The following is a 27,145-nucleotide window of genomic DNA, read 5'->3' on the forward strand; positions in this document are numbered from 1 at the left end:
ATCCAAAAAACCTGCAAAAATCTATGTATGTCCGTCTGTCCGTCCGTCCGTCCATCAATCTATCCATCTATCTACTGTAGATTCCTTATTTTACACGAGTACTTAATTCCGCGATTCCACTGTTTTGCATCAAATCACGAGAATATAAAATCGCGAGCACCAATTTTTTGTTATCATAATGGTTTCATATAGCTTAAAAACTGTCTGAAAAATAAGAGCAGGATTTTAAAATCAGCGAGGACTGCTTCTCGCAATTTTACGCGGAAATGAATTCCTCGCGTTTAATTAGGAATTTACAGTATCTATCTATCTATCTATCTATCTATCTATCTATCTATCTATCTATCTATCTATCTATCTATCTATCTATCTATCTATCTATCTATCTATCTATCTATCTATCTATCCATCCATCCATCCATCCATCTATCTATCGTGTGCTGCAAAACTCAGCGCTAGTGAGAGTCATACATTGTAGAACTTCACGAGGTCCGCATCATTGATGGGCGGGTGGTGTACAACTCCACCATGTCCCTGGCGTTAGAGCTCCATTGTGACCCCTTTGAACACTTTGCAGTTTTCCCGGAACTCTGTGCCGTGAATGATATCAATGTTTGCAGATGTCTGTTTTCCTTACGGCGGCTTGGAAGGGCCAGATGAAAAAAAATTAATTTTATTCGTTCGGACGAATTAGCTATTTGTTCGGACGAATAAGTTATTTGTTCGGACGAATTAGGATTTGTTCGGACGAATTAGGATTTGTTCGGACGAATTAAATATTTGTTCGGACAAATAAGTTATTTGTTCGGACAAATAAGTTATTTGTTCGGACGAATTAGGATTTGCTAGAGAGAGAGAGAGAGAGAGAGAGAGAGAGAGAGAGAGAGAGAGAGAGAGAGAGAGAGAGAGAGAGAGAGAGAGAGAGAGAGAGGTCATAATCATGGATACATAAATGTGAAAAGTCTAATCAGTTTACATGATCATGCGTGGATCCAGAAAAAATTACCGGGGTGGGGGGTGGGGGGGGGGGGGTCTGAGAGATAATTTTGTTTGCGGGGTGGGGGTCCAAGGCCCCCGGCCACCCCGGCTCTAGATCCGCGTATAGATGTATGCCAACTCTAGGCAGCGCAGGTTTTTTCCTTGGTAACTATAAGTTTTTTTTCACGCAATGCCAGAAGAAATGTTTCCAATAGTCATAATTATAGGATTCCGCAGGTGGATTTTGATTGTCGATGTTTATATTGAAAATGTAGTCATTCTCCTGTTTACTTGGGACACTGGACATACGAAATTATCTTTCGCCTTAACTTTATACATATACATGTATACGATCAAAGTTAACTGATATGCTTCGTGATCGAATTGTAATAATCGCACAATTACTTAAGTGACTTATAAAACAAATTAATTTTTACTTATACTTTATAATATAAAGTCAGCAAAATAACCCAACATCCTAACTATAATATAAGATAATAATAAAAATAGAATTTAATGATAAAAATACTTATCGTCCGTCAAATAGACCTCTGATGACGTATTTACATGTTAAAATTATCATATGGCTTTGTAAAGTTCTCCTTTGTTTGGAATCTTAGGAGCGCAAAAAAACATTATCAATATTCATACAATTGATCATAACTGATTGAATCAAGTTCTGGGGAAAATTTAAATAATTGTACGATTTTAAGTTGAAATAAAAGCTTACAAAACAATTGACAATTTGATACAATATTTTCAAAAGGTTGTATCTCATTTTTCTTAATTATTATTGAAAAATATTGTTTATCAATCATACTACCAGAAACATCTGACGCCTATTTTCATCGGTCGAATGCGGCATCCAGATTATTTATAGATAGAAACTGCATATGATGACGACTAACTTTGATTTTGTATCGACGATTTTTGATGCTATGTCTGATTTTAAAAATGAAATAGATTCAAAGTTGACTAAAGAGACAACCATTAGGGTTAACATTAGTTTTAGACTATCGGAAACCCATGGCACCATGATAATATAACTCCAATACTTTAGATAGATAGAGTTTGAATATTGAGCTTGACAGCACTATATGTCAGATATTGTGTACATGTCAGATAATATACCACCTATGTCTATATTATTAGCAATTCATCATTTGAAGGAAAAGGGTGGCTTGACCCCCCCCCCCCTTTCATCTACATCATTACCAGAGCAGATAGTCTAAATTACTCCTCATATAAACTAATAACTTATTCGTCCGAACAAATCCTAATTCGTCCGAACAAATAACTTATTCGTTTGAACAAATAACTTATTCGTCCGAACAAAAAACTGATTCGTCCGAACAAATAACTTATTCGTCCGAACAAATAACTTATTCGTCCGAACAAAAAACTTATTCGTCCGAACAAATCCTGATTTGCCCGAACAAATAGCTAATTCGTCCGAACAAATCCTAATTCGTCCGAACAAATAACTTATTCGTCCGAACAAATAATTTATTCATCCGTACAAATCCTAATTCGTCCGAACAAATAACTTATTCGTCCGAACTAATCTTAATTCGTCCGAACAAAGAACTTATTCGTCCGAACAAATCGTCATTCGCCCTAACAAATCGTAATTCGTCCAAACAAATAACTTATTCGTCCGAACAAGATTTTTTAATTTTTTCATCTGGCCCTTCCACGCCGCCGTAATTCCTTGTCTGTATGACACAATTTTGGGTTTTTTGTACGTTTTTGAGATAGAGGTAGAATTTGCCTAGCAGACGATCGAGATCTACAGGAAGCAAGCATTTGAAAACCAGCTGTGGCCTTTTTTTGATTGACAACATTCACGCGAAGCACTGATTGCCTGTTTCGTTACACGTTTCGTATTCTTCGCTGTAGTATCGCAATAATGTTTCCCACATAATCTTGATCGGTCGTAAAAAACTGTCTGGACCAATGGCAGCAACTTCCGTACTCTCGGCCAACCTAAAGAAGATTATATTTTAAAAGCAGCATTGTTTACAGTGGAAACTAGGCATAAGACAAGTCGTGTTATATTATATTCCGCGGAAGCGATTTCGCGTCGATATCGGAAAACAACGACTATCACGTAATGTACTTTTAGTCAATGAAAATGATGAAAAATATTCTCTAGAACTGGTGGGGGGATTTAATCAAACTTGATACAAGTTTCTTTAGAATGATTTTTTGAATAATTTCCCTTATGCAGCTTTAATACTGGCACAAGGTCACGATTTTTACAATTTAAAGTCTATATTATATACAAGTTTAAGTATAAATATTGGTATTTCTTCATTAAATTGGTTCGTGATAAGAACATTTTAAAAATAAACACAATATTTTACTAAAAACTTCTGAAAACTTAAGGGTTTTGGCCTTTATTAAAAATATGTAGCATTACCGTCTTATAAGGATACATCGTAACAAGTTAAGTTAAATTAAGTTCAGTGGTTCCAGAGAAAAAAGATAAACGTCAACAGACGGACAGAAGGACGGCGGACAACATGTGATAAAAAAAGCACGCTTAAACCTTTGCTTCAGGTGAGCTCAAAACCTTTAATTAGATATGAAAGAACTTTATAAAAATTAAAATCATCACTCTTTTGATAGAATGAGAGTACAAACCCATGGATGTTTACATTATAGAAAAACGCACAGAAGAAATATAGTTGTAACTAGACACGATCTCGTTGCGAGCAACGAGTGGGTCTTCCGTCCGATTTTTGAATAGATTAGATTAAACTTATCACTTCAAAGATAAAATCGTAGATCTAAGCGAAAAATAGTATAAAAAAATTTGCGACAATCGGGGCTTGAACCCTGGTCACCTGAGCCATGTCCACGACTCTATCGACTGAGCTACTCAGACTCTCGCTTCAGAACTTTGAAGCTTAATTTGTCGAGAATGCCTGAATTACCTGAAAGCACCTTGTTGCGAGCAACAAGTGGATCTTTCGTTTGATTTTGAATTGATAGGGTTTTGGTACGATTTACTATCATATTAACTTCCTTTTAAACTAATTTTTCAACCTACACTGCGAAATGCAGATTTCCGGAAAACGTCATTTTTAAACTTCAATATCTCTGCAATGCGTTGTCCGATTTTAAAACGGTTTTTAGTTTTGTATTCAGTACAAACATGTCAACAAAACGCATATGCTTTCAAATTCCAAAAATCGAAATATTAGAATCACTTCCGGTGACGACTGGAAGTGACGGACGACCTGTTCATATCAAAATTTGATAAGTTTAAAACATATTCTGATGGAAAAAAAAAATGTAGATTATTTGATTTGAAACATTTTTAAAACACAATTTTCCAAAAATGCTGTTTGAGTGGACCGGAAGTGACGGACGATCGTAGTTTTACCTGATCGGCCCTAGAAATTCAAAAATCTATCATTCCTGAAACTTTCAATTTTCTATATTTAATCGTTTTTGCGAAAAAGGGAGGACAGGATCACTTTTTACAAAAAGAAAAACGAATATAACGGCCGACCGGAAGTGACGTCATCAACAAAAATGTACATGATGAAAGACCTTGATATTTTGTATTATTCGTGAAATTTTCATAAAAATGCATTGTAGCATATTTGAGATATTTGAGTTTTAAGAAAAATGTTAAGAAAAAAAAGAATAATAATAGTGAAAAATAGAGAAAAAGAAACCTAACAAAAACAATAGGGTCTTCCGTTGGAAACGGAAGACCCTAAATAGATTAATGTTTCCCAATTGCCTAACATCAGATTTAATAAATTTTATTTTAAATCAAAAATATCAGTTTTTAAAATAAATGATGGGGTGTGAAATTTTATAAGGGGAAATTGTAGGCTTGGAGTTGATTTTTAAAGATATATGGTGACGCATAAACCCATGCATACATACAAAATATCAAATTTTACACTATTTCCACATATCTCATATAAAAAGATTAAATTTTAAATAAGCTATTTACGGAGTTCAAAATGAAAAAAAATATCCCGTTAATAAGGAAACATAGAATTATTTATTATCCCATAACATAAGTATTGAGTTTTCCTTCCGCTTCACAATCGCGCAAACACAGGGGAATGTAAATACTGCAGCGTGGCATATAGCATGAGCAAGCAACTTTTCAATGAAACCTGATGTCGTTAAGAACTAATATGTTTTCTATATTTATTAAGATGCACTCTGTATGATTGATTTTTAGACGGGGTCACGTGACCCCGTCTCTTGGTTTACTGTCAGCCGAAGTCTCAAACCGGAAGGCACGCATAGAACACATGAATTGAGTCTACGCGTAAGAAAATAGTACAAGAACTTTTTATGCATTTCAGTAAATATATATTATAAAAACACGCAATGAATCGTTTTAAGTTCTCTATGTATAAACCAAATTCTATAAAGAAAATAAACAAATAGCTTTATTGATCAAAATATTCTTGCTCGGGTTCAATAGTTGTAGTGATTTGTGGAATGAGTTACGTAACTGAATGCACAACGCCATCGAGGATTCAATTGGTGGACAAGTTCATTAATCACTAGAAGAGGTTGAAGGTTGAATCGAAAGTAAAGTTCCCAAAAGCAATGTGCCATTTTTGGAAAGTTATGAATTTTATTTTAACAATCTATCACCTGAAAAATACCGAACTTCATGTGCGAGCTGAGGTCAAAATCTGGACGGGTTATACACAGATGTCTTGCATATTAAATAGGTGTTTCATTGGCTTCCAGTCTACTTGCTGTATGACTGCTGGTCATCTCTAAAGGAATTTTGTATATGGAAAATATAAACAAGTCTGAATTTGCCTTCTCGTTAATTAAACTGAATTTAGATTTTGAACAATGCATTGTAACCAAAATCTATGTAGATTATACATTTGGGGTGACCAATAGATCAAATAATATATACAATCTTACCGATGGAAGAACCAAGTTAAATGTAAATATTCATGTTGTCCGGCTCAGTTGGAATATACAATCATGTAATTTTTTTTAATATTATGAGACATAGGTTTACACATTTTTTTCTCTACTTTATCACGGACAAAACCAGTCATATTCATGATTTAAAAGAATTCTTCATCAATATCTTAATGTCTATCATCAGAAACTCAGTCGATCTTTCAGAGATAATACATTGTTGTTATGTTTTAAATTTTTAATTTACCGTGTGGTAGTACATGTAAATAAATAAGACTTATCTCAATTTTAAGAAGATAAAAACTACAAGTTTTATTGTAGTTTTAAAATCTGATTTACAAATCCTTTATTGAAGCTCTTCAGAATAATTGAAATTCGAAACTTTCGAAATTAAGTTCATTTTTTCCAAGACACGCATGAAAATGTGCGCAACTATACGAAAGTGTATTGAAAGGACACAGATCCCTGAAATGACAATGTCCTACAGCAAATTCGTTAATTTTGCTGTTAAAAGCCTTAATTTTGCATATATTAGAAATTTTAAAATTAAATAATTCTGAATTAATAGCTTAAATTAACAATTTACAATTATCATACCATTATTATTGCTTTATTAATTGTCATTAAAACATACACAACGGAAACTTCTTGTTAGATAGGGGCTGTCTGTGTCTGTTTGAGTCATTTTGGTTTAAGATCACAATTCAAGGACATTGATTTTTAGTAAGTATGATAACTCATGTGACAATTACTATTCCAAAAATGATGTAATAACCATTCACTGGTTTTAAACCGATCTAAAATTTGGCAATATTACTAAAACCGATTTGGTTTGACTTTTCCGATCGCGTCGCGTTCAACTTTTTCAGCTACGTCATACATAAACAATACCCGCACCTTAACCACAACTTTTTTTATTGGTGGATTCAGCTTATCGCTGATTGGCTGCTGGTTAACTAAGACTAAATTATGCACGGACAGAACAACAACATATCAGAGAATGAAAAATTCACATGGGTACTCGTGACTGTCAAAATTGGGCTATTTTTCGAAAGTGTACACTAGTGATAAAACAATACATACGGTACATAACATATATAGCTGTAGCTCTGTGTATAAATTTTGGGTTAGAAAATATAAAGCGACAGTGCATACAATACTTACATGTACAAAAAAACTTTACGGCAATAAATTGCCGCGTATAAAAATAACACTATTTTTAAAAAATATTTACATCATACCATACCACATTTTGTGCAAATAATCCATTTAAATAATTCTTCATTTAGTTTACTACTGTAAATAATTGTAGCTTTACCCGCCCCAAACTTTCTCCTATTAAACAACCTTTAACCGTACTCGGAAAGCGGATCAAGAACTGTATTCTTTATGTATGTAAACAAACCAGTGTTCATGTATGGAGCGGGTGATTGGGGGGTTCAGAGACAGGTAAAATAAAGAAATCTGCAGTAAATGGTTTGTGGATATTTTAGTATATATATTTACACCGAAAGTGATAGGGCAACAGAAGAGAAACGAATCGGACACTTGCCTAATGAAGACGCACATGTACAATCCTCCTTGCACTCTCCACTTCCGTCTCGTTCTTTCACACCATCGTTCAATACTTTTATTGACTGTCGATTGCCGATCGAAAGGTGTAGAAATCGAGGAATTCATACCTATCACTTACTTTGACTGGCAAGTTAGTAGGTAATACATGTGCATCAAACATTTACGGTATTTACATGAAATGAACGCTTAGCACATGCAACTTTTAAATATTATATTTTTTATAACGCCGTACTCTGGACCGTAGCTTGAGTCTATGGTTTAACGCCCGTTTACCCACACACACACACAGAGAGAGAGAGAGAGAGAGAGAGAGAGAGAGAGAGAGAGAGAGAGAGAGAGTTAGTTTGTTTAGCACAGAATTTAAACATACGGGATAGTCGATTTTGAATGAATAAAATTGGGGGGAAATAAACTGTTCTGAGAAATCATTCAGCTCTGGCATTGCATAAGCGTATACTGATAACTCGGCCTAAAAATAGGAGTTAACCAATCATATAGTTTTCACACCGGCGGCGTGTATAATTTATGCATGACGTAGCTGACAGAAATGATCGTGACGCTATAGGAAAAGTCAAACCAAATCGGTTTTGATAATATATTACTAAAACCGATTTGGTTTGACTTTTCCGATCGCGTCGCGTTCAACTTTTTCAGCTACGTCATACATAAACAATACCCGCACCTTAACCACAGTTTTTTTATTGGTGGATTCAGCTTACCGCTGATTGGCTGCTGGTTAACTAAGACTAAATTATGCACGGACAGAACAACACCATATCAGAGAATGAAAAATTCACATGGGTACTCGTGACTGTCGAAATTGGGCTATTTTTCGAAAGTGTACACTTGTGATAACACAATACATACGGTACATAACATATATAGCTGTAGCTCTGTGTATAAATTTTGGGTTAGAAAATATAAAGCTACAGTGCATACAATACTTACATGTACAAAAAAACTTTACGGCAATTTGCCGCGTATAAAAATAACACTATTTTTAAAAAATATTTACATCATACCATACCACATTTTGTGCAAATAATCCATTTAAATAATTCTTCATTTAGTTTACTACTGTTAATAATTGTAGCTTTACCCGCCCCAAACTTTCTCCTATTAAACAACCTTTAACCGTACTCGGAAAGCGGATCAAGAACTGTATTTTTTATGTATGTAAACAAACCAGTGTTCATGTATGGAGCGGGTGATCGGGGGTTCAGAGACAGGTAAAATAAAGAAATCTGCAGTAAATGGTTTGTGGATATTTTAGTATATATATTTACACCGAAATTGATAGGGCAACAGAAGAGAAACGAATCGAACACTTGCCTAATGAAGACGCACATGTACAAACCTCCTTGCACTCTCCACTTCCGTCTCGTTCTTTCACACCATCGTTCAATACTTTTATTGACTGTCGATTGCCGATCGAAAGGTGTAGAAATCGAGGAATTCATAAATATCACTTTGACTGGCAAGTTAGTAGGTAATACATGTGCATTATACATTTACGGTATTTCATGAAATGAACGCTTAGCACATGCAACTTTTAAATATTATATTTTTTATAACGCCGTACTCTGGACCGCAGCTTGAGGCTATGGTTTAACGCCAGTTTACACAGAGAGAGAGAGAGAGAGAGAGAGAGAGAGAGAGAGAGAGAGAGAGAGAGAGAGAGAGAGAGAGAGAGTTTAGCACAGAATTTAAACATACGGGATAGTCGATTTTGAATGAATAATATTGGGGGTAAATAAACTGTTCTGAGAAATCCTTCAGCTCTGGCATTGCATAAGCGTATACTGATAACTCGGCCTAAAAAATAGGAGTTAACCAATCATATAGTTTTCACACCGGCGGCGTGTATAATTTATGCATGACGTAGCTGACAGAAATGATCGTGACGCTATAGGAAAAGTCAAACCAAATCGGTTTTGATAATATATGAAGGTCTTTGGAAATTAATGAATCTAGGATTTGTTATTTTAAAATACCGGAAAAACATCGATTTTATTTTAAGACACATAACTCAAAATTAAGTTAGAAGGAAATAATACTTTTATTTCATATCATCATCAGTATACATTATATGTCGACAATAACAAAGAATTTTTTATTTCTTAGTAAAAGTAGTTAGGTATGGAAACTGAATTAGCTCGACTATTTTGGGAAAATAAAGCAAAGGAAGAAGCAGTACAAAGTAGGTACTAATTATCAATTATGAAATATTACGGAATTATTTTTGCAAATCGTCACTTTCTTGTTTTGTTTTGTTTTGCATTGTTTTCTTTAGTTATGCCTTATACTTATCAATCCACAGTAGTAATGCCCGTAAATCATATCTTATTTCATTGCCAGAATAGTTCTTCTTATTATTTTGCATTCTTAGACCAGAGTCTAAAACTTCAGCATGGTCGAGGAAAATGTTCCGTATTCCTTCTGGATACCTCTGAAAGCATGTCAGGGGAAGGTTTGCGACAAATGAAAGAAGCCCTTTTATGCATTTTAAACGGTATGTCCTTACTATTATTTATCTGAACCATAGTTTTATGGCATTCTAAATTATATATTAATGTTTTTATAAATTCATTACGGTTCATTTTTTTGGAATCAATACTGAATATGGTTAAATGTATACAATACTTACTTTGATATACCTTTCAATAAAGTACGATCAATACACGTTCGCCACACCCAACACATTTAATTTATAACATGTAGCTGCTTGATATTAAAATGAATACAGAACACAAGGTGAACTCTGGGACCAGCTGTTCACCCGTAATAAATTATACCTTATTCATTAATACTTAAACATATTATATAAATAATTAGAAGTCCATGTGAGCACTACTGGTAAGCTGAAATATTCGCTGGCAAGCTCAGCAGTTGTCCCCACAGATTGAGCAGCCGTGACGAATTGGGTCGACTCTTATGGTGGCAACTTCATCCTGAAAAATTTAATCCGCAGAGCCAGAAAACATCGAACTATGAAATTGTATTCAAATTAAATAACATTAAAGCCAATAGGGCCACCGGAAATATGAAAGGGAAAGGTGGGTGGGTCAAATTGAAAGCGGCCACTGATGGGATGTTCTGCAGGGAATCTGTGACGTCACAAGTTCAAGCTAAATTCCCAAAGTGCAAGCGATGACCAGCTAATATGCGTAAAGGTCCCCAAGGGTTGGAGGGTTATTATTATGGTGGAAATATTATGCTTCGATAAACCGATTTAACTTCGATGAGTTAAATCCAATTAATTTACACAGCGAGACTGCAATAACATAGTAATGACTCTTAATCAAATAACTCTTTAACATCCTTTGAAAGTGCTTCATAAAAATGCTCTTATAAACAGTGAATGAGACTTTGATGTTGCTTAGTGAAAGATTGAATAATTTTGAAATCAGCGGAGCTTTATAAACCCCATGCACTGACCTCAAACTGTACATTAGGTTAACGTAAGAAAGATCAACCCAAGACCGGTGTTGTATAGCAGTTTTTCCCCCATAGTAGCTTCTCCTTCCGGAAAACCTGCTATATAGTAGCCTTTCCCCCTTGGGGGAAAAGCTACTATATAGTAGCTTTTCCCCCATAGTAGGGTTTCTCCCTCACGTTTTTGGTTCAGATTCTATAAAAAATATTGATGGAAATCCAGTAAGGATTAAAATCAATGTTTCTACACTCCGAGGTTGCATACATGTACAACTGCATTCATCTATAAAGGCTAAGTTTCGTTTTGCCGATTTATTATTTTTATTGACTATGCTGAAAATTGAACAGGTGTGTAATGGAATTACACATAAAACTTAATTTAGGTAATTAATTGAAAAAAATACTTGGTTTTACAAGTTATACACTTATATGCATAATTCTGTGTTCTGAAATTGTACTAAGCGAGAATGTTTTAAGAATTTTTTGATAAATCTATCAGACTGTCTGTCTGTTTTTGAAAATTTCATCCAGGCTAAACCTCTGTTTTAAAGAGATTTAGTTTCCAATGTTTCAGAGCCCGATTTTTAAAATCCTATTATAATGATTATAATGCATATTCTTAAGGGTCCAATGTCTCATAAACCAGAGATGACCATATCACCATATTTTCATAGTGGCAGTGGTTTACCACTTGTATATGACTCTGAAAATTTCAGCCCTCAGGGTAGGGGCCATTGATGTTTCAGGGCCCGATGTTTAAAACTCTGAAAATTTCAGCCCTCAGGGTAGGGGCCATTGATGTTTCAGGGCCCGATGTTTAAAACCCCATTATAATGATTGAATAGTGTTCTATAAGTTGGGATCCGAATCTCATATTCTAGAGATGACCACTTAACCATATTTTCACAGTGATAGTGTTAAACCACTAGTAGATGACACTGAAAATTTTAGCCCCCATGCAGGGTAGGGGCCTTTGCTGTTTTCGAGCCCGATGTTTGAAATCCAATTATAAAGAAAATGTATTTTTTAGGGCCCCATATCTCAAAAACTAAAGATGACCACATGAACATATTTTTACGGTCATTTAAAAGTAAAAAGATCATTTAAAAATACACAATCGCTCATATATTTCCTTATTAAAATGATTGAAAATTACGATTCTGCTTTTCTTTTAAGAACTATATATCATATGATTTAAATTTGGCCCCCATAATTCGCAATTTTTTAAAGTGTTTCGGGTACAGTAAAATGTTATGTTATTTTTTAGAGGAGTTGATTTAAAATATATTTTTTACCTATTCATTTGATTTATTTGCACTCACTTGCAGTATATGACGTCAGAAGTAACGCTATTATACTACAATTCATTCAAAATCGGTCAAAAATTGACATTTTTCTTATCCGTTTACGAGTGGGAAATATAGAGCGAATGCTTGAACAAAGATATTTTTTGTTACTTATTAGTCTTGGCTATATGTATCTGATTAAAATATTTTGTTTGTTCAAGCATGCGCTCTATGTTTTCTGAAAGAAAAACTGCTTGAAAACAAGCTGTCTTATGCTAAAATTGAAATAATGGCGGGAAAAGGTTGTCTTTACGATGTCATATTTCTTAAATGTAAGCACTTGAATCATAATGAACATTATGTATAAACATCACATATATATCTGTACAAAGAAAAAAAAAAGAATTGAAGTAAAACGACGATGTTCATTTTAGGGGGCCATCTAAGGCGCCCATATCATATAATAGTCCAAAGTTTACGATTTTTTTTAAAAAGGTACGCAGGTAAATTCATTATTCTTCAAAACATTTAATCAATTTATAAGATGACTAATGATATAATAAATAACTAGATAAATAAATCAATAAACTTTTATTCATAAAAGGAGCAACCGAAATCAAAAATAAATAATCAACCTAAGCGCATACATGTACATACGACTTTTTTAACTTGTTAGTTGATTAGAAGACCAAGCTTATATTTAAAAAAAAATAAGTCACCTCATCCCAATAGATGTGTTGGTTTTTTGGGTTTTTTTTTTTTAATTACCTTTGTTTCATTGTTCGAAGAAATAGTATGATACACAAGTAAATCTTTATTGCAAAAATATGAAACAAATAGTAATATACGATTTTTAGGTAAGTGAATCGTATATCTTGATGTATATGGCATCGTTTTCAAAATTGTATATTTATAAACACGTTGCAAACTTAAAAGTGGAAAATTAGCAAATACTGAGTGTAAATATATACATAAGGTTAGTTCAGGCTCCATTTCACATTTTCCAAAGTAACCAGCAAAGATACCGACATTGTTCTGGTTGTGAAGACATTTCCTTTTTTAAACAAAATGTTTACATCATAAAATCTCGCGTTTCGTAAAAAATGTGTTAAAAAATATGAATATGCGTAGTTTTAAAACAAAATTGTAAACACTAATTTTTCACATGCTTTTAATATATAATCAATTAAGATACCCCTTACCCATGATTTAGAACCCCATCAATCAAAATAAAACTAAAACATTTCAGTTCTCATCATATCATTGCACCCTGTCTCCCGTTTGATATTTAGAAGAAGAAATATATAATTGTTTTTTAAGATCGTCAATTCGAACGGTATTAATTTAAAATTGATAGCCTTTTGGAAAAGGGAGTAATACATTTTCACTTTTTATTCCCTTCCTGTACAAAATTAAGTCAAGATTGTACAGTTAGTTCCCTCGGAGAAGCTTATATACATTGGAAAATTAAAGTTCCAAACCAGCGTATTTTTACTCAAATGTGTTCTCACGTGTTCTTAACGTCGAAGTCGAAACTGTAGATAAGCATCTATTAGATGAAAAAGATTCGAGGTATTCCGAAATCCGTGTAAAAGATATTCCAAATAGGTGTAAAAACAGGTGAAATAAACGATGATGACACATGAATGTTATGGAGGCGCGTGCCTCAGTTCATATTTGGGGTTAAAAAACCATGAAATAGTATTTTATTCTATGTATTAATAAATGCCATAATTATCCTTTTTATGAGAAATTAATATCATATCAATTATTGCAAATTATTGCCACGAATGGTCCACCATATACATGGCCGGAATGTAAAAAAAGGGGGAAAATCCACTATATAGTAGGTTTTCCGTGGGGGTAATCTGGCTATAAAAAGGGGGAAAGCCCACTATATAGTCAGCTTTCCCTGGGGGAAAAACTGCTATATAGCCATTTTTCCGGGGGGAAGAACTGCTATATAGCCATTTTTCCGGGGGGAAAGATGGCTAGGGGGAAAAGGCACTATATAACACCGGTTTTATTGTTCAAAGTTAAAAATTATTTATCAACATTCTCCATAGGTTAATTTGATACTGTACTGCCTATGAGCCTCGATAAGGTCTTTCTCTCACATTCATATATAGTGCTTGTGCCAAAATTGTCTGAAAACATGAAAACAATTTTTTTATTTGTCCTTGCTTATTTTATTCCTTTCCTTATTTAATACATTGTGAACTATCCCAATATATTTGACAAATGGCATTAACTGCGAGATTATTGTCATATTGTAGAATTAATGTCAAATATACTAGATGGGTGTAAATACAAACTTTACTATATGACAACAGTACTTGTTGTATTTACACCCAATTATTAAATACAAAATTTACATTATGACTCTAAAATGAACTACGGATTTATTGGTTGATTTACGCATTACCTTACAGGACTGGCTAATTTCGTGATTATTTAATAAAAGTGAACTAATCCCAACGTTTGTTTAGAAAGTGAATTTCTCTTGTGTTGTTTTGGTTTTGATTTTATATTTTATCAATCAGTTTTTAAACAATTTTTTTCTAAAAAATCTGTTATTAAAAGTTCATATGAAAAACTTGATTTTGGGATATACTTTATTATAAATAAATATATTAACATTAACTATGATACAGTGTTTGACAGTATTTTAATAGGTTTTGAGTAATGATATTATTTTGGCCTATTATAAACATAATAAGTAAGGAACGATAACTAAACTTCAATTTCAGTTAAAAGGTCAATATATAACCTGGTATTTTTTTAAGAATACAAAGCTATGAACATGGATGACAATGTTGCTGTCATTGGATTTGGAGAAGAAACAAAGTTCCTACATTATTATTCAAACAGTTACGACTCCATCATAAAATGTCTTGGTAGGTAATCAAATATCAGCAAAACAAAGATAATGTGATTTATGATGGCTTAAAAATTCAAATAAACACAAAAGCGCATAAAACGAATTTTAACATTTATTTTTCATTTCATTTCAAACAGAAAACATCAAATGTAAAGGACCATCTCCCTTAGAAGCAGGAATAATATTGTCTTTTTCGTGCATAAAACTTGGAGGAGGTATTTATTTGTCAAAGGAGTACGTACATTCTTTTTACAGAAATAAATCTCAATTGAATAATGTGTTCCGTTGATTTATTCTTATTTTAGGCCATACTGTAATCTCATCCCCTCTAATTATTCGAGCAAGGGTTGTTGTTATTTCCGATGGGCATCCCACAGATATGATCAACCCAAGAGAAACAATGGCAACAACGACTCAAAGTGAGGTATGGCTCTCTATATAATGTTTATATCAGTTCTAGAGGGGATTCATAAAGTCACATGTAACAATTTCTTTGTGTATAAAAGTTGCAAAACTTTCTTGATCGTATTTTGACATTACTATTTTCGAACATACCTTTTTTCAATGCATTTTAACATATGATTTTCGGAATAGTTTACAAGATGCGTAATTAAAGTAACAATTAATGTAGCAAACTAATTTTTATAACTGTTTGAAGATAGTGAACCTTTAATTGTGAAAGTCGTTATATGGATTTATATATGATCATCGCACGGAAGATAAACATGATAAAAATATAAGCAACCACTTACATCTTCATTTTCTACGTTTTGTCTTCCAAAAGATGTACATGCTATCATACCAAAATGTTCATTTACATTTATACATGCATGTCTATAAGTAATCAGTAATAAACATTTTCTCATTTATAAATATTACACTTCACATATACACATTTACATAAGAAAATTAAGTGTGATAATTTTTCACTAAATTCACTGACCCTTTTAACAATAATTTCAATTTAACCATTATAAAGATTGTAACATTGAAATTAATGTTAAATATTAAAAATATTGAAAAATAAATCCAGCAGTATTACGTTGTACAAGTCAAAACAATTGGAAACGTCATAGCTATAGTGATTTTGTTTTCGTATATATTTCAGACTTTTCATAGGATTCATTCTCTTGTTAAACGTCAAGGGAAATGGAATCCGTTTACATTCATACCGGTTGGCAAAGATCCAAATTATGTAAGTTGAATAATTTTTTGAAAGTGTTGTTTTGAAATAAATAGATTCTTTGGAATGTTTTTCTGTGCAAGGTTGTTCGAATGTAATGTCCGCCTGGTTCTTTTCTTTGTTGAGTTAATCTAACTATCAAGTGTCTTTGACAATTGGAAATAAAGTTGTATATTAGTATTATACATGTGTAACGAATACACTGTGAAAATCGTTGTGGTGATAAAGTAATATGTGTATTTCACAATAAATCAAACTTAAAAAATATATTTATTTTCAAATCAAAAGCAACTATTAGGAGCTTTAGCGGCTGCAGCAAAAGGAGGTCGAATTATTGGTTGGGAAGAAGCTCGCTTATACGCAAGACTGTCTGTCAACTTTGTAAGTATATTTATTGAGTTGATTGAAATAGAATAGAGGTTTGCGAAAACATGTTGCATGATTTGCGAGTTCCTAGTCGTCAAGAGTTTATTACGCCTCAATCTTGTTCTCATCATCATATTTCCTGAGGTGATATAAGGAAACTTAAAAAAGATCAAAGACTCTATCATCGTATGCTTATCTAGGATCTTTATAGTAATAGAATGAAAAATCCGGAGACTTCCGAATGGATGGCCAATTGTATTTTTCCCAGTAGAAACGACTGTTTTTACCTTTCACGTGACTCTCTAGACCAATAAGATGATGCATTATTTAGAACTATTATAATGAAGTATTATAATGTTTCATGTCCCATGAAATAGGTAACAACAAATAACAAATTGACCCACGCATCAAAATATCGGGCGTAAACCATTTGTTTTTCTGAAAAACAATATATACGTTGTTGCATTGCAACTGAAATATACTCACAGAGATGTGGAAAAAATTATGTCACATTAAAAATAATTAATATAACATCTGTACGTGTATAGAAATAAGAGTTTTCTTGTATCGTTTTGTGAGCGGATTCTGCAAAAAAAAAAGGTTTATCAAATGAACTACCTGTATATGAATTATTACTACATGTATAACAGTTATAACGCACATTGTTTTATGTTAGATGATTTCAAATGCCAATGAATAATTATTATTTTTTTCTTTACAAATGCGTTTGACAAAGAATAAAAAGTAATCCTAAATCTTGTATCGTAAGCTGCCTCCATAAAACTCCCCCCCCTCTCTCTCTCTCTCTCTCTCTCTCTCTCTCTCTCTCTCTCTCTCTCTCTCTCTGTCATACACACATCAATTACATGTAATTGTTTTAATTCAAACGTCATTTGAAAAATCATTTTTTAGACCGTTGCTGGGGACATTCTATCTCATTTTGAAAATAAAAAAATTACAGAAGATATTGTAAGATGGAGATATTCAAATTATGGAGAAGGGACTGAAGAAGATATTGTAAGTTGAAAAAATTAATAATGATGATGTAATTTACATGTACTCAACAACAGTATATGTTTTACGTAAAAATGTAATCTCCTTATGTTCTTTCAAGTTTTGTACAATTCAATCAACAGTAAAATATTTAAGCATTGAATGCTAATTTTTGGATGTTGTCGGTCCTGTAACACACCAAGCGGTGCAGACAAATTATCACTGACTGAGATTTCCTCATGTTCAAGATTACACTTTTTCAACCATTTTAAAGAAAATACAGCAATCGTTTGCTTTAAATATAATCATAAAGTACAGTGTAAGGATAATAGATGTTAAAAACTTTTTTCATTCATAATTATCAAAATTTCAGATAATGCTGTTTATATTGATCAAACATTGTCAAGTCAGACAACAAGTTTTGGATTCGTAAAAAGGAGTTGCGTTTGCCGTAAACTTTGTTTAATACGGAAGCATATTAGTGCCACATATACACTTCACATTTTTTTTATTTTCTACACTTTAAAGTGTAAATTTTACACTTTAATCTGTAAATTTCACACTTTAATCTGTAAATTTTACACTTTAATCTGTAAAATTCACACTTTACTCTGTTAAATTCACACTTTAAAGTGTAAAATTCACACTTGAAAGTGTAAAATTCACACTTGAAAGTGTAAAATTCACACTTTGATATGTAAAATTCACACTTTAATGTGTAAATTTACACTTTAATATGTAAAATTCACACTTTAAAGTGTAAAATTCACACTTTAATCTGTAAAATTCACACTTTAATCTGTAAAATTTACACTTTAATCTGTAAATTTTACACTTTAATCTGTAAATTTCACACTTTAAAGTGTAAAATTCACACTTTAATATGTAAAATTCACACTTAAATCTGTAAATTTTACACTTTAATCTGTAAATTTCACACTTTAAAGTGTACAATTCACAGTTTAATTAGTAAATTTTACACTTTAATCTGTAAAATTTACACTTCAATCTGTAAATTTCTCACTTTAACTTGTTAAATTATTTACAGAATAAAGTGTAAAATTTACAGATTAAAGTGTAAAATTTACAGATTAAAGTATAAAATTTACAGATTAAAGTGTGAATTTTACACTTTAATGTGTGAGTTTTACAGATTAAAGTGTAAATTTTACAGATTTAAGTGTGAATTTTACAAATTTAAGTGTAAATTTTACACTTTAAAGTGTGAATTTTACAGATTAAAGTGTCAATTTTACAGATTAAATTGTAAAATTTACACTTTAAAGTGTAGGAAAAAAATGTGAAGTGTATATGTGGCACTAATACGCTTCCGTAGTTTAAAGATCAGATACTTGTTTTTCATATTTATCATTAAATCGGGAAATGTTGCTAGTATTTTATAATTCAGTAGTATTTTAAAAAGATTTAGTTGTTTTTCAATTACGATTCATGACTATCTATTCATTGCTAACCGTATTTCATTTTTTTTAGATATGTTATCTGTTAGTATCTTTCTTTCAACCGAGAATGCCATATTGATTGGTCAATTAATAAATCATTATCAATTATGACTTTAAAAATTATGTATACACTAGCACAAACAGCCATTGAACTGTGGTGAAGCGTGAACTGTGTGTGTATCAAGTGATTTGTTGTCAGCAAAAATCATTATTTTAGGTGAAAAACAGGTATAACATGTAATATTAGTATTTGAACAATCTTTTTTAATGACATTTGCAGCTAACTTCATTAACTTTGTTTTAGAATCAAGTGTGTGAAATATTGAATGAAAAAGAGGTCTATGGAGATATTGATGAAGACGAAGACGATGAAAACTTCATAGAACGATATTCCACAATGCCTTGTGTGGGTACAAGGGTTCGAAGAGGAAGAGATTGGCGTTATGAAAACCAGGACAGTAAAGGAGTTGGAACTGTTATCGGACATACCGATCGAGGTTTTTATGAGGCGTTTTCTTGATAAGTTTTTAAGTAGTTAACACGCTTAACACTTCTGAAATCATACATGTACATGCGCGGATCTAGGGGGGAAGTCGGGGTTCCTACCCCCCCCCCCGGGAAAATGAAAATTTATTAAATTTACTTTGTAAAATTATCGCAAATATGCCTCGGACCCCCCCTCCCCCCCCCCCCCCCGCAAACACAATTATCCTTCGGACCCCCCACCCCCCACCCCTTTAGGTATTCTATTCCCATAACATAGTGCTAAATGCATCATATTATAAAAATGATAAAACTTCATTTTTTTTGTCGGTGAGAATAAAAAGGTATAACAAACATTTACTACAAACAAACTTTATCATCCACTACAAATTGAGTACCTAATTATTTTAAACAACATTTAAAAGAATCAGTTATGCGTCTAGAACAAATTGCTTCACACAAAATTGTAGCCTTACATGTATTAGTCCCTTTTACAGTTCTGAATTGCTAAAACTAAACAAGAGTCCCAAAAGTAAATAAATAGTGGTCCTAAGCACAGTTTTAAGTAGCTTTTTTTGTTCATGGAGTATCAGTCGTGGAAGAATTGGAGTCAAATAGGTATTCTAGACATAAAATTGCGTGTAAAAATTTTGACTTGGTTTTTAAAAATATTAATAGTTATTCAACAGACAAATATCATTACGGCGTAAAATTCCATAGACCTAATTTTAATTTCTGTTTTGTTTTTGTTTTTTGTTTGTATTGGTTTACTGTCAGCCGAAGTCTCAAACCGGAAGGCACGCGTAGAACACATGCATTGAGTCTATGCGTCAGAATATAGTGCAGAAAGTTTTCATGCATTTCAGTAAATATGTATTATAAAAACACGCATTAAATCTTTTTAAGTCGTTTGTGTAGAAACAAAATTCTATTTAGAAAATAAACAAATAGTTTTATTGATCAAAATATTCTTGCTCCGGTTCAAATGTGGAATGAGTTACGTAACTGAATGCACAGCGCCGTTGCGGTATGACTGCTGTTCGTCTCTAAAGGAATTTTGTACAAAGAAAATAAAAACAAGTCTGAATTTACCTTCTCGTTCGTTGGCTCTTTAGTTGATTAAACTGAATTTAAATTTTAAACAATGCATTGTAAGCAAAATCTATAATAGATTATACATTTTGGAAGACTTATACATCATATAATATATACAATCTTATCGATTGAAGAACCAAGTAAAATGTTAATGTTCATGTTTTGCGGCTTAGTTGGAATCAGGCTTGGGGTGAATTACATTGTAAAATAATGCATTACATTACCATTACTTCATGAATTAGGGCATTAGATTACCATTGCCATTACGTAATTTTCTTGAAATAATGCATTACATTACCATTACATGAGTAAAGTAATGCATTACCATTACTTAGTGAAAAGTCAATAATTTTCAAAAAAATAATTTAAAAACTAAATAAAGAGTTTTTATTAATATTTCATAAATAAAACATGCTTAAAATATTTACAGGTTCATGTTCATGTTCACTATCAGGTTCAAATTTAATGACTTATACAAGATTGATGTTGCACTTATAGTTCTCAAAGTAAGGTTGGTCCCGTAACATTAACACGCTAATGGCGGAGTTAACAATCTCTGTTATTTATGTCTTTGATTTTCGGAGTATGATTTTTAATGAAAGGAACGGTTGTATCGTAATTCGTGTAGGTGATGCACGAGTTTACACAAAAAAGTAGTAAGTGGCTAACGGATTTATTTTTACCTATTAATTTTGCATGAATCGTAAATGAAGAAAATCGTGTCAGATAAGTCGGTCTTAAAAATCAAAACGGCAACCGTGACAAATCTTTTTATTGTCAAAGTTCTTTGAATCTTATTGTAATAAAAATATTTCTAACGTCAGGTGCCTGTGTTTGTTATCGGTATAAAAATGTTCTCTTTGTTTGTTAATTCAGCAGTTATAGAGTTTTCGGGCTTTTCATAAAACTTTTATTACGGATACCCTCCGACTTGTGGATTTTTCCTTGGATCACAAAATTGAATAAATCTAATAATTAAAATTATCTACTTTGATATAGTTGTTTGATTTTCCCGGTAAGTGGTAATTTTAAAAAAATTTCAATGGGTCTTATTTTACATAATATACCGTTGTAACCGTTATAATATACCGTTATATTTTTTACAATTATGAAGGCCGGGATTGAGTAAAATTTAGACAAAGTATCAGACAATTGCAAAAAAGCCGAATTAACATAGATTGTACCAACTACCGTAATTCAAACTCATAAATTTTGGAAGCATATTCGAGGAAATCCAGGACAATTGCAAATTCAAACTTTCAAGACCCCGTCTTTCAGTACTCTCAGTACTTTGATTTATTAAAGGTATTATCATAATGATTAAAACCATGATGCATTGTTATTTTAAAAATATGTTAAATATGGGTGCTCATACTTTATTTTTGAATTAATTTCGGTATGTAAAAAAGATATGTAAATGGACGTCATAATACATAGTTATAAATTAAAACAATGACCATAAAAACGTGTACTGTTGATAGCGCCACACGAAACACGTACTTGTCAATGAAATATTTCTTATGACTAAAAAATAGAAACAAAATGTCTATTTATTTCTAGTTGGATGGATTTTGGTAGAGTGGGATAATGGCAACCAATTTGATTACCGATATGGATCCAATGGTATATGGGCAAAGTATGATCTAGTGATTTGTGATGAACCACGACAGATCCCACAAAATGAAACCATGATAGCTACTGGATGTCTTGTTCGCAGAGGTTAAATATAGTTATTGTATTCCTTTAATGTTAATGTTTAATTGTTAATTTGAGAATATATATGACACTGCCAAGGTCGTGAACTAAAAAGACTTGAATAACGAAATACGGATTATATTAACTTTAAAGACGATTTATGCATAAAGTATGCTCTTTAAAGAGTTGTTCAGCCGGGTATGTTTCAATATTTCTAAATAAATATATATTTTATGTGTATTTAAAACTTCAAGATTAACATGATAATTTTGGAAGGCTTAGATTGGCAGTGGGGAGATCAAAATGGTGACGATGAGAGCATTGGAACTGTTTATCGAGTAAAACGCAGAGGGGAAGTATATGTGAGTTGGCATATTGCAATTAGAGCATCGAAGTCAAACAATAAAAATTTATATCATATATATGAATTTATATCTATACCACTATATTAAAAAAATAGACTCGAATTTTTGGGCTTTAATACCGAGAAATCGGAAGAGTACTAGTCATAATAGCCTGGTTTATGATAAAACAGAACAAAGTCATATATATTACCCAAAAGAGTACTGTAATATCAATTTTATTATTATCAGGCAATGTAATCTTTTGAAGTTTATAAGACATAATTTCGGTGATTGAGAAAATGAAGTCATGAAAATTAAAGGCGCATGTAATTCGAATTCACGATTAATCTCTATCTTTAAATTACATTCAAGCCAAACAATTTTCCGCGATGCATAGGACATGTTTATATCAAACATGTGTTCTCTGTAGTGTGTTTTTGTTAGACAACGTGCAGCGCTGTTTTGAGCCACTTGTAACTGGTGCATCTGACGATCGGTTATGCCAGGCAGGAGGGCATTGTGATAGTCAAGATGGGATATGACTGTTGCATTGATGTCATTTGCACAAGCTTCTTTGGTGAGATGATGTTTCACCTTTGAAATTCTCCGGATGTTAAAGTACATCTTTCTAACGACAGAGCTGACTTGTTTCTCCATAGATAAGGTAACGTCTAGGACAGCACCAAGGTTTTTTACGTTCGGCATAGGTGTTACTATTGCCTCGCCAATCTTAATGATATTTCTCAGACGGCATTGGTTGTGGGAACTAGCAACCACAATTACCTCAGTTTTTGCAACGTTTAGTTTGAGTTTGTTAACAGTCATCCAAAATCGAACACTTGCTATGCAGTTTTCCATGGTGTTGACTTGAAAGATACGCATGGTTGTGTCTTTTACACTCAATCGGCTGTTAAGTTGTGTGTCATCTGCAAATATATGGCGGTTTATTGGCATTCTTGTTGATAACTCTTTTTAGCGGTAGAAGGTACACCAGGAAGAGAAAAGGGCCAAGAATAGATCCTTGGGGCACTCCTGTGAACAAGGCCACATCTAAGGATACACTGTTATTGAATTTATCTGTCTGAGTTCGGCCATTGAGATATGACTGCATCCATGAAAGTGCCGTTTCCGTCAGTCCAACCTTTTCTTGCAGTCTCTCCAACAAGTGAGAATGATCTATGGTGTCGAATGCGGCACTTAAGTCGAGAAGGACTAGGAGTATTGCGCCACCTTGATCTAGAACCTCTTCTATGTCTGCCTTAATTCGCAGGATGGCTGTCTTAGTGTTGGTACAGTACCTGACTTAAATGCCGACTGCAGGTTATCATGCAGACCATTCTTGGTAAGATGATTATTGAGTTGCTGTGCTGCAACACGCTCAATGACCTTAATTACTGATAATCGGGATGTTTGAATCTGGTCTATAGTTACTAAAAGTGTTTGTATCAAGTCCAGTCTTTTTCAAACGTGGAGTAACAAGTGCACGTTTTAGCCTATTTGGAAAGATCCCAGTTGAAAGTGATGCATTCATCAGGTCAGTAATGGTCGGTAGCATTATAGGGAGAACAGAGTTGTTCTTCAAGAGCGCTGTAGGAATGGGATCGAGTGAATAGGTCTTACTGGCACAGCTCTTGATGACCTTGTCCAACTCTTCCTGCGTCTGGACCCTAAAAGAACGAAGTTTAGGTACCGGTTCGTCTAGGTCGGGACAAGCTGTATTGTTATTGAAATCTGACTTGTCCAAACCTAGTCTGATCTTTTGCACTTTGTTATTGAAGAAGTGTACACATTCGTCGGTAAGGGTCTGATCACTGGTACCCGATGGTAAGGGAGTCCATGTATTATAATTAATGAGACTGTTTATTACTCTAAACGTCTCTTATTGTCTGCTGTTGTGAGCTTATCCTGATAGTAACGGGACTTTGCTGTGTTGATCATGTGTACTACAGCTCGGGTTTGCTCTTTAAGCATCTGTTTATGTACCTCCGGGCCTGAGTTCTTGGCTTTACGTTCCAACTGTCCTCTCTGTTGTCTTGCTTTATGGATGGAATCATTGTACCATGGTTTAAGGAAATCACCTTTGATTGTGGTGGTTCGAAAAGGTGTTATGTTGTCCAAAACATTTTTACTCTAGATTCAAAATCTGATAGGTGATCGTTGACATTGCTTCCTTCTGTGATGAAAGGCAGCTATTCTCCAAGCTGATGTGCAAGTATTTCTGTAGAGGTGTGCTTCAATGACCTTACTAGCCGAGCATTGTTTGGCTTTGGTGTTGGACGGGTATTGACTTCGCACTTAACAACAGTGATCTGATATGCTCAAAGTTATATTAGTTCCATCATATTGACCAAAACTTTCCACATGCACATGGTACGAGGGTTGTCCCAAAATAGCGTAGACAAGTGGCGTTATTCAGTTAATCGAAGACAAAGGAAGATGAAATTTGTGCCACAAAGGGTTTAAGAAATTAGCATTCAAACAATGTTTTAAAATCAAATATTGTTTGAGATTATATTAGTGAAATGAAAGCATGTTAGATCAGAAATTCTACATGCGGCGCAATGTCAAAAAACAAAAAGTTAAAATCAACATAATGAAATGAAAATTGCGAGGAAAAGTACTTTTTGAACGAAAAAATTCAAATAAAACATACACTGATATTTGAGAATAATTCTATTATTTACTCAGAAAATGTTTTAACTATAACAAAACTTTTAAATATTTTATAGCGCGTTTTGTGACAAGTTGAAAAGTTAACTTGTAATAAAATGACGATGTCAGCGTTTAAAGCGGCGCAGCAGTAACTGATACAATTTTGTAAATACTATGAAATAAATCCTCAGCGGCTTTGGAAGTAAATGAAATTAACAAAATCGATGAGAAATGCGTTTTGTGAATAAGTAGTTAAACAACATCGAAAATATTTGAACAAGTATGATGACAATAAGTGGAAAAAACTCCGAACGATATCAATGGACGTCAAAATGTTGAACGACACATTTCGGCAAGACGGACGTTAGACAACAAGTAATACAGGGCAAGTTTTGAGCCGACAGATCGTTTGTACTTAGAAAATATTTAAAAAAAAAAAACCCCAAAAACTAGAAATTTATGTTGAATGTGCACTCAGGGTACATGTTCAAAGATAATATTTTCTCTAAGACATTTTCGGAAATAAAACGTAAATGTTATCGTAAAGGATGAGGAGGGTTTAGCAACAACGTAAAACTGGAAATTTTCGACGTCGCACATTGCGCCGCCTGACAAAACTTGTTGTTACTAATTATTCATTTTCTCGAGAAATAAATAGAGTACAGATTTGAACTTTTCAGCAGTGTTTGCCAAAGGGTCATTGAAGGAAGAAAACATAAAAGTCTAATGAAATTGCAGTGAACAGATTTTAAGTTATATGTCCTGTCTACATTATTTTGGGACAACCCTCGTATGCCACTAAAACATCCACATTTCTTAATATGTGATTATTTATCGGACCAATTAATATCACCTTCTAACTGTTCACCAAGTTTAAAACCAAAGGTGATAATTTTAATCAATATCAATAAACAAGGACATTGCTAAGCAAACCTTTATTAACATCAATCTTTTCTTTTTTCAACAAATATTTACAAAAAAAATTCCCCATATATTATCGTTTATTCATCTCTTTTGGAAGATCTTTATATAAAGACCGTAGCCCCATATCAAGGGTGTTACAAATTCCTTATACATGAACATGTACGTTGTATGTATTTATATTTCTGCATGTTGTTTTTGTTTTACAGGTGCGATGGCCCAATGGAATCAAAAGCAATTACAGATTTGGACACGCAAATAAATATGATTTGTTTTTATGGTTATGTATCTACTTTATAGGACAAAATTTGTTTGGCAAAAAAATTATATTGTTTTTGTTTTTGTCTTTTTGTTTTTTTTTTTTTTCGCTGATTCAATGTATTAAATTGTATGTAATTTCGATTAATAATAATTTTTTTCCTTTTAGCGATCCACGGGATCCGGAAGTAATGTCAAAATATAGGACGCAAATGTGCAAGAACAGAAAAAGTGCAAAGTTAGAGTAAAGACCGTGCTCTTGAAAAGTTGCAGGTTTTAAACGTTTTCAAGAAATAAATCTGAAAATATCGATCATGCTTAGCGTAATAATTATATTTTTAAGATAAAGTATTGTATGAGCAGGACTCATTAAAATATTTTATACTGACGATTTATTTAAATTGATAGTGGGGTGAGGGGGTGACTCGTGTTTTTATGTTTTTGTGCATTGTTTGTATATAAGGAATAAGGAATCATTCTTTGAGTATTATGAGGTGATAATTTTGGTCGGGGTGTGATCAAATCCAATAAAGCCCGAAGGGCTTTATGACAGATTTGATCACGCCCCGACCGAAATTATCACTTCATAATATTCAAAGAATGATTCCTTATTA

General features: G+C 32.9%; 1 protein-coding gene across 3 annotated transcripts; it reads left to right on the top strand.

Moving 5' to 3' along the window:
- The first annotated feature begins 9,555 nt into the window (after positions 1-9,555).
- Positions 9,556-27,038, top strand: LOC105328253 (uncharacterized). 3 transcript variants are annotated; one of them, XM_034470659.2, is made up of 13 exons: positions 9,556-9,679; positions 9,869-9,991; positions 14,987-15,097; positions 15,219-15,296; positions 15,387-15,505; positions 16,190-16,276; positions 16,553-16,645; positions 17,543-17,647; positions 19,388-19,580; positions 22,222-22,380; positions 22,633-22,718; positions 26,483-26,553; positions 26,701-27,038. In XM_034470659.2, exons 1-13 carry the CDS (start codon positions 9,619-9,621, stop codon positions 26,777-26,779), a joined length of 1,365 nt encoding a protein of 454 aa, XP_034326550.2. In that variant the 5' UTR covers positions 9,556-9,618; the 3' UTR covers positions 26,780-27,038. The 3 variants fall into 3 exon arrangements, with proteins under 3 accessions (XP_034326550.2, XP_065945034.1, XP_065945035.1); XM_066088962.1 differs by having other exon boundaries at positions 26,483-27,038; XM_066088963.1 differs by lacking the exon at positions 9,869-9,991 and having other exon boundaries at positions 26,483-27,038.
- The last annotated feature ends 107 nt before the right edge of the window (positions 27,039-27,145 follow it).

Source organism: Magallana gigas, chromosome 6 (genome assembly GCF_963853765.1).
Source record: "Magallana gigas chromosome 6, xbMagGiga1.1, whole genome shotgun sequence".
NCBI lineage: Eukaryota > Metazoa > Mollusca > Bivalvia > Ostreida > Ostreidae > Magallana > Magallana gigas.

Bases quoted from the DNA above. Each gene is read 5' to 3' on its own strand.
- LOC105328253 (XM_066088962.1), top strand. From the start codon at position 9,619: ATGGAAACTGAATTAGCTCGACTATTTTGGGAAAATAAAGCAAAGGAA. The intron at 9,992-14,986 runs GTATGTCCTTAC...TATTTTTTTAAG, and splicing joins CCTTTTATGCATTTTAAACG to AATACAAAGCTATGAACATG. The intron at 16,646-17,542 runs GTAAGTATATTT...ATCATTTTTTAG, and splicing joins CAAGACTGTCTGTCAACTTT to ACCGTTGCTGGGGACATTCT.